Source organism: Eleutherodactylus coqui, chromosome 1 (genome assembly GCF_035609145.1).
Source record: "Eleutherodactylus coqui strain aEleCoq1 chromosome 1, aEleCoq1.hap1, whole genome shotgun sequence".
NCBI classification, from domain to species: Eukaryota; Metazoa; Chordata; class Amphibia; order Anura; family Eleutherodactylidae; genus Eleutherodactylus; species Eleutherodactylus coqui.
The window spans coordinates 104,343,001-104,364,202 of record NC_089837.1 but is presented as its reverse complement, the minus strand read 5'-3'; the positions used below and the strand labels follow the sequence as shown (position 1 = coordinate 104,364,202).

At 44.1% G+C, this 21,202-nt stretch overlaps 1 protein-coding gene across 1 annotated transcript in view; it reads right to left on the bottom strand.

Annotated features, from left to right (window-relative positions):
- Positions 1-21,202, bottom strand: part of PROC (protein C, inactivator of coagulation factors Va and VIIIa) — a 28,931-nt gene that overhangs the window by 2,525 nt on the left and 5,204 nt on the right. Inside the window, exons 2-8 of the mRNA XM_066589508.1 lie at positions 19,077-19,136; positions 15,985-16,145; positions 15,879-15,903; positions 15,684-15,794; positions 13,353-13,493; positions 10,087-10,184; positions 3,046-3,160 (exon numbers count right to left, since the gene is read on the bottom strand). Coding sequence (XP_066445605.1) covers positions 3,046-3,160; positions 10,087-10,184; positions 13,353-13,493; positions 15,684-15,794; positions 15,879-15,903; positions 15,985-16,145; positions 19,077-19,136 — 711 coding nt within the window. The remainder of the gene's footprint in view (positions 1-3,045; positions 3,161-10,086; positions 10,185-13,352; positions 13,494-15,683; positions 15,795-15,878; positions 15,904-15,984; positions 16,146-19,076; positions 19,137-21,202) is intronic.

Below are 21,202 nucleotides of genomic sequence, written 5' to 3'. Positions count from 1 at the left end.
TTCTAATTTTCAATAGTATCATTTAATGTACCATATAATGTATTGAAAAACTCAAGATTACAGCTGATTGATAGGGCTCCAAGAGGGGAGACATTTTAATCAGCTTATTAACTGAGGACCCTTCTAACAAAAATGGATTGCACAAAGTAGACTTTTAAAATGAGTTTGCACCCCCATGTTAACTCAGATGTTTAATGAGATTTCTCAGGGGAGCCCCATTCCACCTCAGGCCCTCCAGGCGCATATAGTAGTAATCCCGAAACCGGGGAAAGACACTACCTCCTGCGCAAACTATAGACCGATATCCCTGATAAACTTAGACGTTAAGATGCTAGCCAAACTTATAGCAAACAGACTCAGCAAGCACATCCCTGACTTGATACATAGAGAGCAGGTGGGATTTGTCTCTGGGAGGGAAGCCAGAGACAATACGATTAAAACGATCTCATTAATATCCAGGGCAAGAGCAGCAAACAAACCATTGTGCTTGCTGACAGTGGATGCAGAAAAGGCGTTCGACAGGGTCAGGTGGAGGTTCTTGGAGGGGACCCTCCGTCAGATAGGCCTCGGCCAGAGAATGAGGGAATGGATCATGGCCCTATACAAGGGACCATCAGCCAGAATTCGGGTGAATGGTGCCCTTTCAGATTCCATCTCGATTAACAATGGAACTCGGCAGGGGTGTCCCCTGTCACCCCTGCTGTACGTCCTGTCCATGGAATCTCTGGCCAACGCCATTAGAAAAAACGGGTCAGTCAGAGGACAGACGGAGGGCCCCTTCGAACATAAGTTGGCGCTTTTTGCGGACGACCTCCTCCTGTTCCTGTCAAACCCGAGAATAGGGCTTCCAGTGGTAATGAAGGAGTTCGATAGATATGGGAGAGTAAGTAATTTTAAAGTCAATTTACAAAAATCGGAAATCCTAAACGTAACACTGGCCCTGACGGAGGTAGAGGCCCTTTCGGAGTCTTTCCCCTTCAAGTGGAGACTTTCGGCCATTAAGTATCTGGGGGTACAGATTCCAGCAGACCCTTATCAGATATTCGAACTAAACTTCCTCCCATACCTGGAGGGCCTGAGGGCGGAATTGAGCAAATGGAGCCCGCTCTATGTATCGTGGACAGGGCGGATAAATGCAGTCAAGATGGACTCCCTCCCAAAGTTTATGTACTTATGCCAGACCCTCCCGGTGGCCCTGAACCGGCAATACCTTTTAAATATCCGGTCTTTAATCATTAAGTTTGTATGGATGAACCGCAAATCTAGACTTAGTCACAGGCTACTAACAAGAACCAAAGAAGAGGGGGGACTGGGGCTCCCAGACTTTTTACTCTACTACAAGGCTTGTATTGCTAACTTCGTCCTCTCGCTGTTACAAGCGAAAGCAACTAAACTATGGGTAGAAGTGAAACATGCAGCCGACTCCAGGATAGTCCAGGGGGCCCCCTGGATCCCTAGACAGTACCTCGAGGAGGTAGAGAGCCTCCCACCATACCTCATAAAGGTCCTCAAGAAATGGGTGGCATGGGCCACAAGAGCGAGACTGATATCAATACCAGGCCCGCTTACACCACTGGTAGCCAACCCACAGTTCCCACCAGCGAGACATAAGAGCACAATCCTGGCCATACCAGACACTCCAATCCCTAGAATTGTAAACGTAGTAAATCAAGACGGGATGAAACCCCTGAGAGAGTTTTATGGCAACTCGCTTCCCCCCCCCCCCCCCAGGAGCCTGGTTGAGCTACCTTCAGGTGAGGGGCTTTGTGGGGTCCCTGACGCCAGGGGAGTTTGTTAATAGACAGCTGACACCATTCGAAGAGATGTGCATGTCGCCGGGGCCTACGGAGCACGGCATATCAGTAATATATAAACTGTTGCTGGACGGTGAGACGGGGGACTCCCTTCCAAATTACACGGGTCAGTGGGAGAATGAGTTAAGCGGCAACCGCTCTGCATCAGACTGGCAGAGGGCCTTCCTCATGTGCCACAAAAGCACCAGGTACGGCAGACTACAGGAGCAGAATTTTAAGATCCTCTCATGATGGTATCGGACACCGTCAAGACTACACCAAATGGACAATAGAATACCTCCGATATGTTGGAGGTGCCAAAACGGTCCAGGGACAATGACCCACATATGGTGGGACTGCCCCCAATCAGGACCTTGTGGAGTAATGTGGAATTATTATATAATGACATGACCAGGTCTAAAGTGTCCATAACAGCGGAGATGGCCCTGCTCCTGATACTGCCCGGATCTATGGCTAGAATTAGAGCTGACTTGTTGAGGCTGGTTATCCTAGCTGTAAGAATGTCAGTACCTGAATTGTGGAAATCAGGATCTCCACCCACACGAATAATGTGGTCAGAGAAACTTAATATGTTAAAAGATATGAGGAGGAAGGAGCTGAAAGCGAAAAAGAACGAATTGGGATACATAATCTATGGAGCCCGTGGATATCGATGAGAGCCTCGGACACGTTCAAAACCTGGCTGGAATCAGGTCAACTCGAAGGGTGAAGAATACCGATACAAACAGGCGAGGTGATTTACTACCCCCTAAAACCCATCTTCCCCTACCCCCCCCCCCCCAACTCCTAGCCTTACCCGTTCCCCTCCCCCCACCCCGTTAGTTAGTTATAGTTTGAAATACACTTATTTGTTTTCTAGTATTTATATGTGATGCAGAGAAAGTCTGTCTAATTATCCCCACTGCACAAGAAGATGCGAAGCAAAGACAAAATGTTAAGATGGACCCAGCGAAAGATTACTGTTTATTGTAATGCATCATTTTGGTTTAACATGTAAAATCAATAAAATTTGATTGAATCTAAAATGAGTTTGCAGGCTCTTCAGTGGGAGATCACATTTTTTGCAGGGAGCCTTTAGATTAACCTGAAATAGACTATGTGGTAATATTTGATATTCTCTGAAGACTATACTGACTGTTAACATACATTTTGGAAACTTTTTGGAAGCCTGAGTGGTAAGAACCTTGAACTGCTTAGTGTATAAATAGCACATACATCAATACATACATACCAAGTCGGACACTGTATATTCCAGGGTGTACAAAACAATGAGCTGCGCTTAGAACCCATGATGGATGAATCAGAACTCCACCACAGTGAAACTTCTGCTCATAAAGTACTAGGGCCTGCAATCACAAAATGAATAAGTGGTGTTCTTAGACCAGTCTGACAATATTATTAATGTTGTTTTACTAAAGACAAAAATAATTTTATAGAATTTTCCTCCTTGTTTAGTAATTTTACATTGAATTGTTTCGTTGCAGTAAACAGGGTACACTTAGGGGAATTTCCAGTTGCCCAGAAACACAACTTCGGTGAAGATCCTTCTATGAGCACAGACCGGACGTCAAGTGACCATTGTAGCCAATCAGAAGCCATCGTGTCACTGTCCGTTCTTTTTGCATCAATGCTCACATCCTGGGCACCAGCAGTAGTACAGTCTTATACTGCATACACGGAGGACCTTAGAGGCTGGAGCACAAGGACAGATGGCACAGAGTGTGGAGCATGTTACTTTTAGAAGTGCAGCCACCAGGGCCCAAGCAGGCCCCCACTATCCTTATCAGATCAGGGAGAACTTGGGCTGCCACCGCAACCACATTCCTTGTGGCAGCAGTCAAAAAGTAACATCTGAGCTCCATGCTGTCAGTGCCCGAAGGTAGCTGACAGCATGGAGCTGTCATCCCTGGGTGCAGGGAGTTCCCCCTGGCAATGCGATCGGCGCTATCTAATGGATCCATTAGATAGCGCCGATCGCAATAAAGTGAAGAAAAAGTTTTAAGAAGCTAAAGATTCAGCTGCCCTGATGGATTGGATCCATCAGGGCAGCTGAGATTACTCACCCGCCTTGTCAGTGATGTCCCACAGTGAACTGGTCCTCCGGGACCCGCCGCCGCTCTTCTGCGCATGCACGCCAGATGTATGACATCACGCGCATGAGCAGAAGGTCAGGAACTCCGGCAAATTTAAAATCGCCTGGCTCCGGGCTCCTGAAGGTAGCCAGGAACCAGGAGATGTCCCTGGGGACCGCAGTGACTGGTCCCCAAGCCCGTGATCGCCGCTATCCAGAAAAAAATTTTAAAAGTTCAAGTTAAACCTCCCCTCATGGATCGGATCCTCTGCGATGTCTTGGTCTTCCGGGACCTGAAGTTGCCTTCTGCGCATGTGCACCCGATGTCATTCATCAGGCATGTGCACAGAGGGGCTTGCACCCCGGGAAATTCAAAGTCTTGCAATTCAAAGGGTGCAAGTCTTCATTCATGTGTGTGCTGCACAAAAAAATCTGCTTTTAAAATGACAGAATCGCCAAATAAAGGAAAATCACAATTTTTTCCTTCTGCTTTGCTTGAATTCATTCAAAAACTGTGGGGTCAAAATGGGCAGTACACCCCTAGATAAATTTGTTAAGGGGTCTAGTTTTCAAAACAGGGTCATTTGTGGGGGTTCTCTTTGGTTTTGGCCGCTCAAGAGCTCTACAAGTGGGCAATGGGGCCTAAAAGGCCTTCAAACAAAATTTCTGTTCTGAAAGACACTGACTACTCCTTTCATTTTGGGCCCTTGTTGTGCATCCAGACATAAGATTAGGGCCACAATGGGTATGTTTCTGAACACAGGACATACGGGGGTATCTATTTTGTGGTATCAATCCTCATTTTCATGTGCACTATAGAAAAAAATATGTCTTTAAAATGACATATTTGCAAAAATATGAAATTTTATTTTTTCTCCTCTAAATTGAATTAATTCTTGAAAAAAAAGTTGGGTCAAAATACTCCTGATCCCCCTCAGTGAATACATTAAGGGGTGTAGTTTTTACAATAGGGTCATTTGTGGGGGTATCTATTATTCTGACACCTATAAGCCTTTGCAATCTTGGCTTGGTGTAGGAAAACAAAGTGTTCCTCAAAATGCTGAAAAGTAATGTTAAATTTGTACGTCTCCTAAAATAACACGAAAGTTTTTCAAATGTGCGTCCAGAATAAAATAAACAGATGGAAATTTTATTTTTTTTTCTAACTCCTTAATTGGCCATTTCAATGGCTATGCATTGGTCTGTGATTTTTTTTTTGCATGCATGATTTACACTTGCAAAAAGTACAGTAAAAAAAACGCTGTTGTGCACACAAATATACAACACCTGATGTACAAAAAAATGTGCAAGTACACAAACGCTTGTGACAGGCCTTAATCTCATCATTTCTGTAATATATTTTTTTAAACAAGGAAAATTAGCTTTTACCTTATTGGGTTTTTTGTTGGCCTTCCTCTGGATCAACATGACAGGGGATTGGCTGAATAAGACATATGTCCATCTAGTTCAGCCTAACATACTATGTTACTTGCATTTACAATGCTGTTGCTTTACCACTGTAAATCACGTTTAACCCCTTGAGTGGCGGGTTTCCTACCACCCTGTCGTGCCCACCAGGGCAGGTTTTTTAAAATGGTCTAATCATTGAATTTCAACTACTTTTGCAGTTGCGTCTCAACAGCCATAACTTTTTCATTTTTCCATTGACATGGCCATATAAAGGGCTTGTTTTTTGCGGGACAAGTTGTGATTTTTTTAAACAGGGGGCAGGAAAAAAAGAAATGGGGAAAAAAGAAAAATAGGGGCCATGTCATTAAGGGGTTAAATAATGTATTAACTTCCTTCTCTGGGTCATTACGACACATGGATACCACATGTGTGATTGTATTTTTGATTTTTTACAAAGTAAAGGGAGACAAGTGTTTTTATAATTTTTTTAAATAATTTTTTACCTTTTTATTTTTTTTTTAATTTTTTTTTTTTGTCCCTTTAGGGGACTTCCACAGGGACCCATCAGGACCCCTGATCACATTCCAGGGGTCCGATGGTGACAGCCCTTTACATGCTGCAGTGACAGCCCTTTACATGCTGCAGTCACATAGACTGCAGCATGTAAAGGGTTAACACAGCAGAGATCGGAGGTTTTCTCTGATCTCTGCTGTAAGAGCTAATACCTATCTGTCCTCTGACAGCCAAGCACCAAGCTCTCCCTGCCACAGAGACCATTGGCTTGCTTCTGACAAGCCGATGGTCTTTATGGCAACCTGTAAACAAAGCAGGAGGTTGCCGACATATCGGCAATATCTTCTGCTGGTTTTTCAAAGCCCTTGCACTGCTCTGTGTGGGTCTGTGCAGGCAGAGCACAATGTCACAGCTTGTGGGACTGTGCAGGCAGATCACAATGTCACAGCTTGTGGCATTGTGCTCTGCAGCTCCCATAGTGATACATAGCCCGGAAATCTTCCGAGCAGTGGAGCTCGTCCCGGAAAATTTCCGGGCGTGCCACTCAAGGGGTTAAAGCGTCTGCCACTAGGAGACTCCCTTATAGCTTCTCTGCAATCCACTGTTAGGGTGGACACCCACTGGCGTTGTTTTCTCCACTGCGCTGCGAGAGTAAGTGAAAAGTCTCGCAGCGCAGTGTGAGAAAAACGCTGGTAAATCACTGGAACATTGCCAGTGTTTTCAATGGGGCCAGCGGCAGCAGCGCTAGCCCCATTGAAAACATAGGGAGAATACCACGGACTTCTGCCACGGCTGTGGCAGGAGTTTCCTTCATCCCCGCGGGGACTGCGGGGATGAAAGAATCCTTTGCCACAGCTGTGGCAGAAGTGCAGAATGATATCCCATCTGCTGCCGATCCCATTGAAAGCAGTGCTTTCTGGCAAGCCCCGCAGTATGATTATCGGGGAAGGGGTTGAAATATAAGCCCTTCCCTAAAAATCATCTGGTTAAAAAAAGAAAAAAATCTTTACTCACCTCTCTGCCGCTCAAACGTGTCCTCCGGCTGGCTCCCGGACACTGCTGTCCAGCACTTTAAAAATCCCTGCCTCCTGAAAGGGCTGTGCTGATTGGCTGAGTGCTCAGCCAATTACAAATAGTGCTTAGCTATTTATTCATGAAGATAATGCTATTCATGAATGAATAGCTAAACACTATCTGCAATTTGCTGAGCGCTCAGCCAATAGCTAAACACTTTCAGGAGGCGGGGATTTTTAAATCTTTAAATTTTTAAAGTGTTGGGGAGCCAGCTGGAGGAACGCATCTGAGCGGCGGAGAGGTGAGTAATTAAAAAAAAAGAAATTACTACTTATTGATGATTTTCAGGGAAGGGCTTACATTTCAAGCCCTTTCCCGGAAATTGTACTGCAGGGTTTGCTACAAACCACTGCTTTCAATGGGACCGGTAGCAGCGCCGATCCCGTTGAGAGCAATGGGATAGCATACTGCACTTCTGCCACAGCTGTCACAGCTGTTGCAGCTGTGGCAGAAGTCCGCGTCATTCTCCATATCTTTTCAATGGGGCTAGCGCTGCTGCCGCTGGCCCCATTGAAAAGACTGGCGATATACTGGTCTTATTTCGGCGTCTTTCTTGCGCTGCGAGGCTAGAGTTTTCACATGCTCTCGCAGCGCAAGAAAGAAAATATCACCAGCCCTCAAGTATAGAGCTTCTGTAGTAGCAAGGACACAGGGACATTTGGACATTTAGATAGCAAGAGGGGGAAAGGCTATCTTCACAGACAGCTCCAGTGCTCTTATAGACTGCATGTGGACAAGCAGGAAAGAGGGATGCAGCAAAACCCGTACAGTCGTGTTAATTATGAAGAATGAAAATACATATGTGGTGAAGAGAGTAGAGTGGTATCTTCAGTGGTGGAGGTGCTGCCTGACCAGATGACGCACCACCTGGTTGGGCGTGATAGGGCAAGAGAATAGGACTAAAAACTGGTAGTGGGGAAGGCGTAACACTCCAGGCCAAAGCAAGTAGGAAGCAACCAAAGGTGCGGAAAACGTCCCCTGCCCTGGCTGACCCTCACTACATAGGCAAACAGTATCTCATTATTACCCCTTCTAGGGACCCACCAATTGCTTGTATATTTTAAACACCAGCTGAACTGATAAGAGGGTTATCCCCGAAATGCGTTTTCCTATGCAGATGTACTTTATTAAATAAAAGGAAAAGTCCTCCACACCCCTGGCTACCCCCACATGCCCCAACCCGGAGTGCCGCGCCCCCTTCACCGCCAGCCCCCAGCTCCAGGAAATATATATCTTAGCAAAAATTTGTACAGTATGTTTAGACATATTTGAGATATTACAGTTGAAAATGTGAAAAATGACAATTTTTTCAAAATTTTCCCAATATTGGCATTTTTAATAAATGTACACAAATTCTATCAGTCAATGTTTACAACCAAAATGAAGTACAGTATGTGGCGAAAAAACAATATCAGAATCACTTGGATATACAAAGCCTGTATGGAGTTATGCTATGTTAAGTGATGCATGTCAGATTTCCAAAATTTGGCTCTGTCACTAAGGCGCAAACAGGATTAGTCACTAAGGGGTTAAGTGTGTGCCTTGGGATTAGTGAAATTGCTGATTGTATCTTTCCCTACTTTATTTGCATTTGTTTATTTGTATTTTATATCAATTTATAGCAATCTTTTAGTTTATACATTGTCTATTTTTGTTTTCTGGATATAAACTGGGAAACTCAAACCTGCGGATCAGTGTACATGATGCCATTGAATGGCTGTAATTGGCTAACGCCAAACTAAGTTAGCCAATCAGAGCATTAGCTTTCTGGAGGCGGGGCATTCAAGCCCCGCTTGCAGAAAGCAATGCTCTGCTGGCATGCACGAGCGAGCGACAGCCTGCAGCAGCGCCGCCGGAGGTGAGTATTGATTTTTTTTTTCACACTGTATTCCCGGCATATAAGACGAAAAGTCGGGGGTCGTCTAATACGCCCCGTCGTCTTATATGCCGGAAAATACGGTACTAGAAGCTGCAGCTGTCTGTGTGTATCTCTGCCTATGTCTCCCTTCTTTCCCACTCATGCCAATTCTGCTCTCCATAGACTTCTATGGTTGTATAGGCTACAAGTGTACCCTGATCTCTCATTCTATGGACCTCTGTGTAAAGATCAGTAAATTCAGAGAAAGTGATCAGTACAGAAGGCAGAGAGAGAGAGAAGGAGAAGAGTCTGATAAGTGAAGAAAGACATTTTTTTGTAATAAAGTAAATTACACTTTCTTCTCTTCACTTGTACTAGACTTCATCTGGAATACTTTCTCCAGTTCTGGGCACCACAATTTAAAAAAGACATAGACAAAGTTGAGCAAATTCAGAGAAAAGTTACCAAGATGATGAGTGGTCTGCAAATCATGTCCTATGAGGAACGGTTAAAGGATCTGGGAATGTTTAGCTTGCAAAAAAGAAGGCTTAGAAGAGACCTTATAGCTGCCTACAAATATCTGAAGGGCTGTCACAGTGTAGAGGGATCAGCCCTATTCTCATTTGTACAAGGAAAGACTAGAAGCAATGGGATGAAACCGAAAGGGAGGAGACACAAATTAGATATTAGAAAAAACTTTCTGACAGTGAGGGTGATCAATGAGTGGAACAGGTTTACCACGGGAGGTGGTGAGTTCTCCTTCAATGGAAGTTTTCAAACACAGGCTGGACAGACATCTGTCTTGGATTGGGACTTTTTAGTGAATCCTGCATTGAGCAGGGGGTTGGACCCGATGACTCTGGAGGTCCCTTTCAACCATTCTATTGATTTATGGGGAAAAAAAACTTAAACGGACTGTCTGATATAAAAATCATTGATGGCAGTGGGGGGGGGGGGGGGGACTAAATGTACATTAAAAAAAAAACATATTCTCACCTCACTGTTGCCACATCACCACTCCAGTCCTCTGGTAGTTTATTTACTTGGTCTACAGCTGCAGCCAATAAGAGCCCTGCAACAGGACATTCTCAGTAATGTTGCATAAACCTGCCAGGGCTTTAACATTGCAAGTGCACATGACAAGTTTACAGGGTGACACCGGGCTAAAAGACCCAGTGATGTCATGCGTTGCTTACCGTGGTGTCGGAGTGCCTAAGTGGCACCACAATAAGTACATATATGGCATGTACTTTGGGACAGGGGGATCATTAGGTAAACAACTAAATTAGTCAAACACCTCCTTCAATTTCATTAAATTATAGAAAAAAGATATGTGATGTATTGACCTGCCAAGGGCTGTCTCCTTTCTGTCCTTTCTTTGCTCCAGTGAGACGAGCTGAATAATCATAGTTGATTATTTTTGCTTTGCCACAAGGAAACTCCACTGCAAGACAAGCACAAATGATTGTCAAATGTAATTTACAAGGACTACTATGTAAAGTTTTTACCATCTTATTGAGAGTTGTATTCGAAAGCAACATAATTGCTTAGGGTGCATTCACACGAACGTATATCGGCTCGGTTTTTACGCCGAGCCGATATACGTTGTCCTCATTTGCAGAGGGGGGAGGATGGAAGAGCCAGAAGCAGGAACTGAGCTCCCGGCCCCTCTCTGTCTCCTCTCCGCCCCTCTGCACTATTTGAAATGGGGAGAGGCGGGACGGGGCGGGGCTAATTCGCGGGACCTTAGCCCCGCCCCGTCCCGCCTCCTCTCATTGCAAATAGTGCAGAGGGGCGGAGAGGAGGCAGAGAGGGGGCGGGAGCTCAGTTCCTGCTTCTGGCTCTTCCATCCTCCCCCCCTCTGCAGAGAGAGACAACATATATCGGCTCCGCGTAAAAACCGAGCCGATATACGTTCGTGTGAATGCACCCTTACTCTGTGCATGATCTCAATAGGAATTCAAACAGGTAAAAATATTTTTTACCTCTCCAGCTCCAGCACCGATCTCCTCTGTGCCGGCCGGATCTTCTTTCTTCAGCACAGTGGATATTTTTTAAATCTCCTGCTTTTCGGCAGATGCGCGGCACAGCCAGAGTGACAGCTGTGGCTGTGCCGTGGATAGGATGGCTTCCATTGACTTGACAGGATCCGCAGACAAAATAAAGCATGCTGCGATTTCTTCCCACGTGTGCGATCCGCACTTCGGGAAGAAATCACATCTGCATGCTGTAAATTGCCCTGCGGATGCTAATGCCTCCTTGTGGGCAACTAGAGCTGCAGATCTCCCACAAATTTTATAATTAAAATACGCCCGTGGACATTGGGTCTATAACATGAATAAAAATAACCAGGCAGCCATAAGGTCATACATTAATAGCAATTAATCACTTTAGATCAGGAGTGCACAACCTGTAGTCACATGCAAGCTGCTTACATGTAGCTTTCATGTCAGCAAGAGGAATTGTACACAGCTCAGAAGCGGATGGCAAGTACTAATGTACTATGTACAGCTGTGGCCAAAACTGGCCAAAAGATGGACACAAATTTGGGGTTTTAGACAGTTTTCTGCTTCAGTTTTAATATTGACAATTTGCATTAACTCTAGATTGTTATAAAGAGTAATCAGATGAATTGCAATTAATTATAAAGTCATTCCTTGCCGTGAAAATTTACTTAATCACAAAACCCCCATTTCAACTTAATTTTGGCCCTGCCACAAAATGACCCGCTAAAATCATTTCAGTGATAGTCTCGTTAGCTCAGGAGAAAGAGTTAATGAGTACAAAGAAACTGATATCACTGTCATGCTGACTGAAAGACAGATTGGTTGCCTTAAAAGGGGGTTGGTGCTTTAAATCATTGTCTTCTTCTGTCAACCATGGTTACCTCCATGGAAACATGTTCAGTCATCATTCCTTTGCATCAAAAGGGCTTTTCAGACAAGGGCACTGCTGCTTGTAAGATTACCCCTTAGGGCTGACACCCACTGGCATTTCTCTATTGCGCTGCAAGAGCAAGTGAAAACACTCGTCTCACAGCGCAAGAAAAAAGCTGGGATGACGCCAGGATATCGCCAGTCTTTTCAATGGGGCTAGCAGCAGCGCTAGCCCCATTGAAAAGATAGGGAGAATACCGCAGACTTCTGCCACAGCTGTGACAGCTGTGGCAGGAGTTTCCATCATCCCCGTGGGGACAGCGGGGATGAAGGAATCCTCTGCCACAGCTGTCACAGCTGTGGCAGAAGTCTGCGGTATTCTCCCTATCTTTTCAATGTGGGGGGAACATTCTGTGTGTCGAGCCGGCATAGAGCGCCAATTTGTTCCCCCCACATACAAACACATGGTATATATTGATAGCTATTTATAGAGACATGGGTGATATAATTTTATGCTTGATAAAGGCGTTTGTTAACGCCGAAACGCGTTGCATGCATATTTTGGATACATATTGCATATTTTTGGACATATATTTTTGTTTGTTAAAAAAGAGGCATATTACCTCTATGTTTTTTTAAAAAAACCTCTATGTGTGGATTTGGCTATTCATAGTCATTCCTTTGGAGAATGAGGTAACTCCACTAAAGAGAAAGGTTTTTTTATTTTCCGTTAGCTTGCTAGAATTGAGCAATCAGCTGTTATCAGCAGAGCAGGCTGTTATCAGCTGGCTGCTCTGATAAGATTCTCTGTGCCTGTGTCCTGCTGTGAATTCACAGTGGGGACAATGGCAGTCAGAATGGAGAAGAATACACCTGTTTGTTTATGCAAAACAGCTGTATTCTTCTATTAGTGGTCGCCCCTGTGTCCCGCTCGGCTTGCATATTCTATAGTCGCTACTATAAAGTATGCAAAGATGATTGCTCAAAACTGTCACTCAAACTATCTTTTGAGTGATCACGTGTCAGTGTAAATGGGGCTTTACAAAGACCACAGGTTGTATGTAGGGAGATAATGGGAGATAAAGTCAAAGATGTATGGAAGGGAACATGTTGTGGTTAGCCTTGTATGGTGTTGATAATATCTTCAAATTGATTCTCTGGACAATAGAATTAACTGGCAGCCAGTGAAGGGATTGGCAGAAAGGAGCGAGCACGCTCGTTTAAGGCTGATGCTCGAGCAAGCATCGGTCTTTTCGAGTAACTGCTTACTTGTCCGAGCACCATGCGGGGGAACGGCGGGGGGGGCGTGGTGGGGGGAGTGAGAGAGATCTCGCTCTCTCCCCCCCGCTCCCTGCAGCTCCTCCCCGCACCCCCACATGGTGCTCAGACAAGTAATCAGTTACTCGAAAAGACCGATGCTAGCTCGAGCATCAGCCTTAAAAGAGTGTGCTCGCTCATCTCTAATTGTGATTAATATGTGTAATAGTGGTGTTGAGTGAGGTAGAAGAAAGATGATAAATTCAGATTTCTCCATGTTGAATTTCAGAAAGTGGAAGGAGAAGGAAGATATGGCAGACAGACACTTTGAGATTCTGGATAGAATTAAGTTATTTTCTATACCAAAATCTGAACAAAAAAAACACAATCCAAAACAAAGAAATATATAGTAGGTAGCAGCATGAAAACAGACAGTGTGGATGAGGAGATAAGAACCCAAGAGCTGTGGAGGAACTTACCAGCAGGTTCACAACTGCGAAAATCATCACCCAGCTTGTACCCCGAAGCACAGCTGCAGGTACGAGACGTACTGTTCTCAGCCACTATGCAGAAGTGGGTGCAACCTCCATTATTAATTGAGCAGTTGAAATAGACCACCTCTATAAGCAAGAACATTGGGTTAGCATTATAAATGTACAATGAGCTTGCAATCAATGTTACTGTTTTGAGTAATATATAATCATGTCATCTACAGTGCAGGATGGGTAAGTGATGTGTGTAATGGTCAATCAATAGATCATAAACAAAACTTCAAAGAAGGAAGATTTTATTTCACTAAAATTGCAAGAATTTTTCTTACATGAATGAGTGATCACCGATTAGCAATACTGTACTTACAGTTACAAAATAATATGTGATGATACTTACTAATAAAGGCTACTTTGCAATTTACTTCAGTAGAGGATAATGCCTTCCTTTGGGAAAAATCTGCACCAGACGTTCCTGCTAGCTGGCTACTGTAACTTGCCACAGTCTTGTAGGCTTCTGTACCCACTAAATCCTTTAAGTTCTGCTAAAACCTGAGCAGAAAAGGGCTCCAAGTGGGTATGGGATGCCTAGGATATAGACCTTCCCCACTGAGTAGGGGTGTCTGGCAGAAATCATTACTGAGTAGAGATGATGTCCTCTTCTAAGTGGTTCATTCATATAAATCACAATTTGCTCCAGTTTTATTGTATCTGTATGCATCTGTATGGTTTTACCATGGAGGCACTTGTTTTGGTTCTCCCTAGTGCAGACCTTTAATCTGGGTTGGGGGGGGGGGCTGAAGTTCTACAAAAGTTGAGTTGCACCAAAGTGACTTTTTCCTGTCCTACTGTGCCACTCACTCTGGGTCTCTATGAGGCTATCCTCTGCCACAGCCTGCCCTGCCACAGTGTAAGTTATGGAGTTACACCAATCACTTAGAAGAGAAGATGCTCTGTGCCTCTTTGGGTCCTCGTGGCAATTATGCTACTACACTTCTCATATGCCAGAATACCCACAGCTGTAAACATGGGGCATGAATACGCAAGAGTATGACTCCAAGTCACCAGATGGCTAACACAGTTCAAGTCCACACAATCTGTGTATGGTCTCTTTAGACTTGTACAGACCTCTCAGATATTACACACAATCAGTCCCACACATTACCACTCCTCCTGGTGCCAACACTACCATGTTTCCCCGAAAATAAGATCTACCCCGATAATGAGCCCTACCCTGATTTTTGGAGGACCAAAAATAAGTCCTAGCTACACTACAGGGGAAAAAAAGCAATACTCAACTAGTAGCTAGCTTTCAGGTCCCTCGTGCTGGGCTGCGGCACTGCTGCAAGGCTTCCGTGTGGTCCTCGGTGGTGACAGAGCGTTTCTTCCTCGTAGTGGGGCTTGAATACCCTGCCTCCAGCAAGCAATTGCTCTCATTGGTTCATCAAGCACCGCGTCAGCGCTCGTTTAATCAATCATAGCCATTCAATTATGTCATTCAATGAATGGCTGTGATTGGTTAATCGAGCGTCGGCTCTGATTGGCTGACATGACGCTTGATGAACCAACCAGAGCAATCGCTTGCTGGAGGCGTAGTATTTAAGCCCCACTACCAGGAAGAAATGCTCTGCCCCTGCTAAGGACTACATGGAAGCCCGCAAAAGCGCTGGAGATCAGCGCGAGGGACCCAAACGCCGGCTACTAGGTGAGTTTTACAAGACACCCCCCGAAAATAAGACACTGTGCCTTTTTGGGGGGCAAAAATTAATATAAGACAATGTCTTATTTTGGGGGAAACAGGGTATCTATGGATTTCTCTTTGGGGATGAGTTCATATTCTTTGTCCTAGTTCTAACATATAAGCCAGGAGCAAGCTGCACTGGCACCAAACAGCTTCCATTTCAAAGACTACCCTCTCCTTTCCTCTCCTGTAGCTAAATATATGATCTTCCCCTCCTCCTTACATCCCTACACACTCTTGAGCATTGGTCCACATTATACAGACATGGGCAAACACTAGGCAAGTACATAGAGGATATACAGAAGGAGAATAGATGAACAATGGGGGGACAGTGTCATCCCCTTACTGTCCAATGAAGGCTATTTCAAAGCAGCCTCTATGAGTAAAGGCAATCAGATATTAAAATGGATTTAAGTAAGTAATATTGTTAGTCATTTTTGTTAGAATCTAATGATTACTACATATATGTTTTAACTTATGTGCTTTTTTCACTATTCTACTATTGCTACAACAGCAAAAAGTAAAAGAAAGAAATAATCCACTAGTTAATATATTTAGCTACATGATCCATAGACACTCACCATGAGAACAAGTTATTCCTTCCCAACTTTGGGGGCAAATGCAGTTAAATTTCCCTATTCCATCTTTGCAGACACCATTTGAACAAGGATTTGAAAGACACTGATCCCCATCTATAAAAGAAAATACATGCCACTTTAGTACTGCCACCTGCTGTTAAGTAGTGACTTACTACTATACATGTTATACCATCTTACCAAAGTAAATTGACCAAAAGTTAAGCTGGAAGAAAGAGAAAAAAAATTATGAAAATAAGATCTAAAGAGACTATATAGTGTAAGCCTTTCACTTCCAACATCTTACGGTTTCTTCCCGAGTCTCAAAGATCTCACTGGCTTCCTCAAGGTCACATTTCTCTTCATAGCATTCTCGCTCTAGGGAACCGGGTCTTAGTTCCTCAAATACAGTATTTGCACGTTTATGAATCTTTAGAACATGATTTGCATCCTGCCGACTAAAAAAGACTGAAAATAAAGAAATAACATTAGCTATAATTCTTGTATGGACGCTTACTTATCCTCATTGTCTCTCATAAATTCATTGCAAATCAACTTTTTTTCTATTTCAGTAGCATTTTCTCAATGTACACTATATAGCCAAAAGTATGTGGACCCCCACCTGAATACCAGGTTTAGATATTTCAATAACACTTATTGCAAACAGCCATTCAATGTCCTTAGCTATACATTGGTAATAGCATGGGTTGCATGGAAGATATCAGTGCCTTTAATCATGACACTGTCCTAGGATGTCACCCAGTCAGTTTGTGAAATTTCTGAGCCAATAGATTTTCCTCTTTCATTTATAAGTGGTTTAATTAAAGAGGAAGCATCTAGGAGTAGCAACAGCTCAGCCAGGAAGTAGTGGACCACGCAAATTCACAGATTTGGGCCACCAAGTGCTGAAACATGTAAAATTCGCCTATCCTCTTTTGACTCTCCTCTCACTTCAAATGACCAAACTATCTTTGAAGTGACTTCTGCACAAGACCAGTGGTTAAAGCAGAACGCTAAGTTGTTAGTGCTGTTGCCTTTCAGCCCTGGGATCATATGTGTGAATTCAACCAAAGGGCCAACATGAGCCAATGTAAGTGATGACAATCTCTATGCAATGCTGCAGAACATGTATGCTTTATGTGTTCACTTGAGTTTCCTTTGTGTACTCTGGTTCGTCCCACACTCCAAAAATATACTGATAGGTTATAATTGGTCTCCTATGGAATTATTCCTAATGTGTGTGTTTGATTATAGTGCAGCGTCCCGTAGGGTGACTCCAGACACAGGGCAAACGTTGAGAAGCTGGGAGGGTAGAGTGGTCACTTGTCACGGTGGCACTTATCAGGCTTCCTCCCAGAGGGACACACGTAGCCTCAGCCAGAGCAGCACTGGGCCTCTTTTGGACACTCCTAGCAGAGGGATGGCCAATAAACATAAGAACAGGAGAAAAGGTTGTCACGTGTGATGCCACTGTTCAGTTACCTACCAGAATGACCCTCTGCAGTAAATAAATGAGCCACAGACTGTATAACGAGCCTCAGGTCCCTGGGAACGGTCAGGGCCTGGCAAAACTTTACATGGAAACTTTATCAGGATGCACTTAAGCATACACTGGTGCCGGAAAACAGAAGATTAGATGTCAGGGAGGAAACACAGGATGACACCGGTCCTGCAGTCAGAGTTATCTGCTAGGAACCGCTCCTGGAAGGGGAACACTCCAGAGAGGTAAGGGGTAGGGTTACTCAACAGACACTCTCTTGGAACAGTACCTCTGCACAGTAGTTTTGGCCGTCTCTTTTCGTTCACTCTCAATCTCTCTCTTACTTGTCCTCACTCACTGTTGGCTCCTGGCATTGGGGCACTAAGGAAAGCCTTTCTTCTTTTCCCTCCATTCTTCACCACTTGAGGGTTGAAAGTACCCCCATGTGGCTGGCACTCTCTCTCAGGAACCCAGAATATGATGGAATTCAACTCCCTACCACAGCCAAAGCACTCATACTTATATAACATAGATCACGTCTAGAAATGAGCGAACGTACTCGTTACGAGCACGTACGCACCCGAGTACCGCCATTTTCGAGTACTTCAGTACTCGGGTGAAAAGATTCGGGGGGCGCCGGGGGGCGGGGAGAGGCGTGGTGGTGCGGGGGGTAGCAGCGGGGAACAGGGGGGAGCCCTCTCTCTCTCCCTCTCCCCCCCCACTCCCCACTGCTACCCCCCGTGCCGCCACGGCGCCCCCCGAATCTTTTCACCCGAGTACTGAAGTACTCGAAAATGGCGGTACTTGGGTGCGTAAGTGCTCGTAACGAGTACGTTCGCTCATCTCTAATCACGTGACTAAACAAATATTGATACATTTGCAGGTATCTCCAAGTCTCATGGAAACATTAACTTCTCACTTGCTGCAGCTGTGAAATACACATAACAAGATGACTAGACAACTTTGCACAGCGCATCTACAAAAGACATGACATGTATGACATTTATGGAGGGGCCAGCAACATAGACTTCTCAAACTACAGTTCCCCCCTACTTAAGATAAGCCGACCCCGGTACCTCCAAAGCTGAGTGTAATATCCGGAGTCAGACTATCTCAATGTTCTACTCCCATTTCACCTTTAGGACCTCTGCTCAGTCACGGAGTGTGCAAGGCGAAACTTATAAACACAGCTCTTACATCCCCTCCCCGGTTACCTATGTAAAGGATTAACCCATTCTTGGTCTTCTGCAACTACCTAAAAATGTCACTTTCTGAGTATTGCCTTTGTTTATGACAGCGTGTTGGAAATTATTACTTGCAAGTACATTTGAGAAAGTTTCTACTAGGCTGAACAGAATTCAGGATACACTAGTATAGCTATGGAGCACATACATAACTCTTCTCTTCACAGACAAAAGGAATGAGGCAAGTGGCATGAACGTCACTTCCTCGGACAAAGAGCTAAACTACGGAACAGGCAATAGCTTAAGTCAATATCCCCTGACCGTGACTAAAGAATGGGGTGAAAGGAATGCCCTGCCTACTGTAACAGACTAGGATGGTGGACTGACACTGGCACACGACATGGGAACACAAAACCTCCAGTCATACACATTGAATCATGCATACCACTCATGCAGTTTCATACACACGGGAGCATACAATGTGCACCTTGCAGAATCTATTTCCTGACATCTAAAACCCATTATTGAGCAGATGTTCCTAATGAACTGGTTATTCAGTGTACTATTGGCCATATAGTGTATTTATAATTAGCTCAAATTAACTAAGAAGTGATTTAATATAATACCGTACTAAAAGACAAATAGATAGATAGATAGACAACCGTACACATAGCCCCCTATATCTTACTTGAAAGCATATAACGTAATTGACAAAACCTTCAGTGACATACTTACTTGATCTTGTATAGCACAGTGGGATAACAGCCAACCACACAATATTCCAAAACTGAGAATCTGTCGGTATAACAGACAAGAATAAATGAGATTATTATTTCTTTTATAAAAGATAAAAATGTGAGCTAAGAGTAAATATCACTGGTGTAAAAATATCAAAATTCCATGCACATGTGTCATCATGTTACATTAACAAGATAAGATCCAAGCACCGTAAATTTATGGCATTTGGGCCTGGTCTTTGCTCTGGATTAAAGCTTCTGCTCCTGCAAAGTAGCAGGAGCAGATCAGGTTCTTGGCTATTAGTCACAGCTGATGACCCAGAGGAGAAGGCAGAAGCGATTTTTTTCACTCTTGCATTTTTCTCTCTCTTGCAAGCTACATAGCATTTAATGAGCGCTATGTAGTGAATGGATAAAACGGAAGCATTGCTTCCGCTATTCGACCAGGCGATCACATGCCCCCTGCCACAGCAGAACTGCAGGGTGTCAGCAGACGGAAACCAGCTCTGCCAGTGACTACTGTCACTACAGGGGTTTGTTTTTTCCTGTAACTGGAGCTCTTATGGATGGAAAAGTGTAAAAAAAAAAAAGACAATGTGAGCAAACCCTAGAGGCCTTATAAGACGTTATGGGAGACAATGTTAAAAAAAAAGTTACAAAAATATGTTTAAAAAAATTACAGAATATCTCCCTGATTAATAGGTTTGGGCATTATTCAGGCCTATATATAAATTGGCCAAAATCCACATTCATGCCACTGCAAGCAAGAGACTGGACCATGGGGATAAGATATGTAACCTCCAAGTCTTCTCAAGACTTCACTTACAGCTTTAATATGAATGTGGCCACTCCCCTCCCCTCTCTCCAGAATAAATTTAAAATATGGAGTTCAACACCCCTATCGGTAGCAGGCCGAATTAATCTTATCAAAATGATAATCCTCCCAAAATTTCTGTACTGTTTGGAACATGCAGATACTATAGTACCACAAAAGTTTTTTAATAAAACTAACTCTCTATTAACCTTCTTCATCTGGGTAAAGACATGGCAGGCACGGCTCTGCGGGACTTTAAACTATACTACTTGGCAGGCCAAATCAGATACATTCGCCACTAGCTCTGTGCTTCAGACCTCCCAAACCTGAAAAATCATTTGATGTACTTCCTATCTGAGACTTCCCTCTCTATTGTACTGGAAAAAATGGACCTGCATACTAGACTGCTACTCCCAATACATAAGATTGGGTGCCAGAGTCTGGCAGATGTGTAAACCGATTACTAGATATGAGGGCACTCTCCTGAAAACCCCCCTATGAGGTGATAGAGCACTAGCACATTTACTGAACCACCCAAACACGCAATTTTGGATAGATCTTGTAGTCACCTCTTTGGAGCATGTATGCATTAATGGCGTTTTGGTCTTCTTTGCGCAGCTGCAACAGCTTTACCAGATACCTGGAATCAGCTTCTACAGATATCTCCAACTAAGACATGCACTCATTGCCCAATTTGCAGAGCCTCATCAATCCTTTTCTACATACCCCTTGATAGAAATTCTGCGCACTCAAGGACCTAGGGGGTTAATTTCACAAATATATACATTCTTAGTTCAAGCTAAAATTTCACATGTAGAGCTGGGTGTCTTTGACAAATGGTGAGAAATAATCCCCTCCCTCTCTGAAGAGGAGTTGAGTACTACAACATCCTCCTACACTTCAGTCTCGTCAGCAGTTTACAACAAACTGATCTATCTAAACATTATACAGCAATGTTATTGGATACCAAGTAGACTCTTTAAGATGAACAGAACCCCTAACATACGATATCATTGCTGTCAGACACCCAACGCTAAGTTTAGCCACCTGATGTAGAGCTGTCCGATGGCATACACCTTCTGGACAGAGGTTACAGACTTCCAGCAACATCTATTGGGGGTGCCACTTCCACCAAACCCTGTTGAATGTTTACTGGGTATACTGGATGAAGAGCAGTGGCAATTCCATATCCGTATGTTTCTTAGTGAGGTGCTGTTTCTGGCCCGTAAGACTGTGCGCTGTATGGATAGGTGACACCCGACCCCCCCACCCCCACCCCAATGGCGTAAGCTAGTCAATTCTCTTCTCCC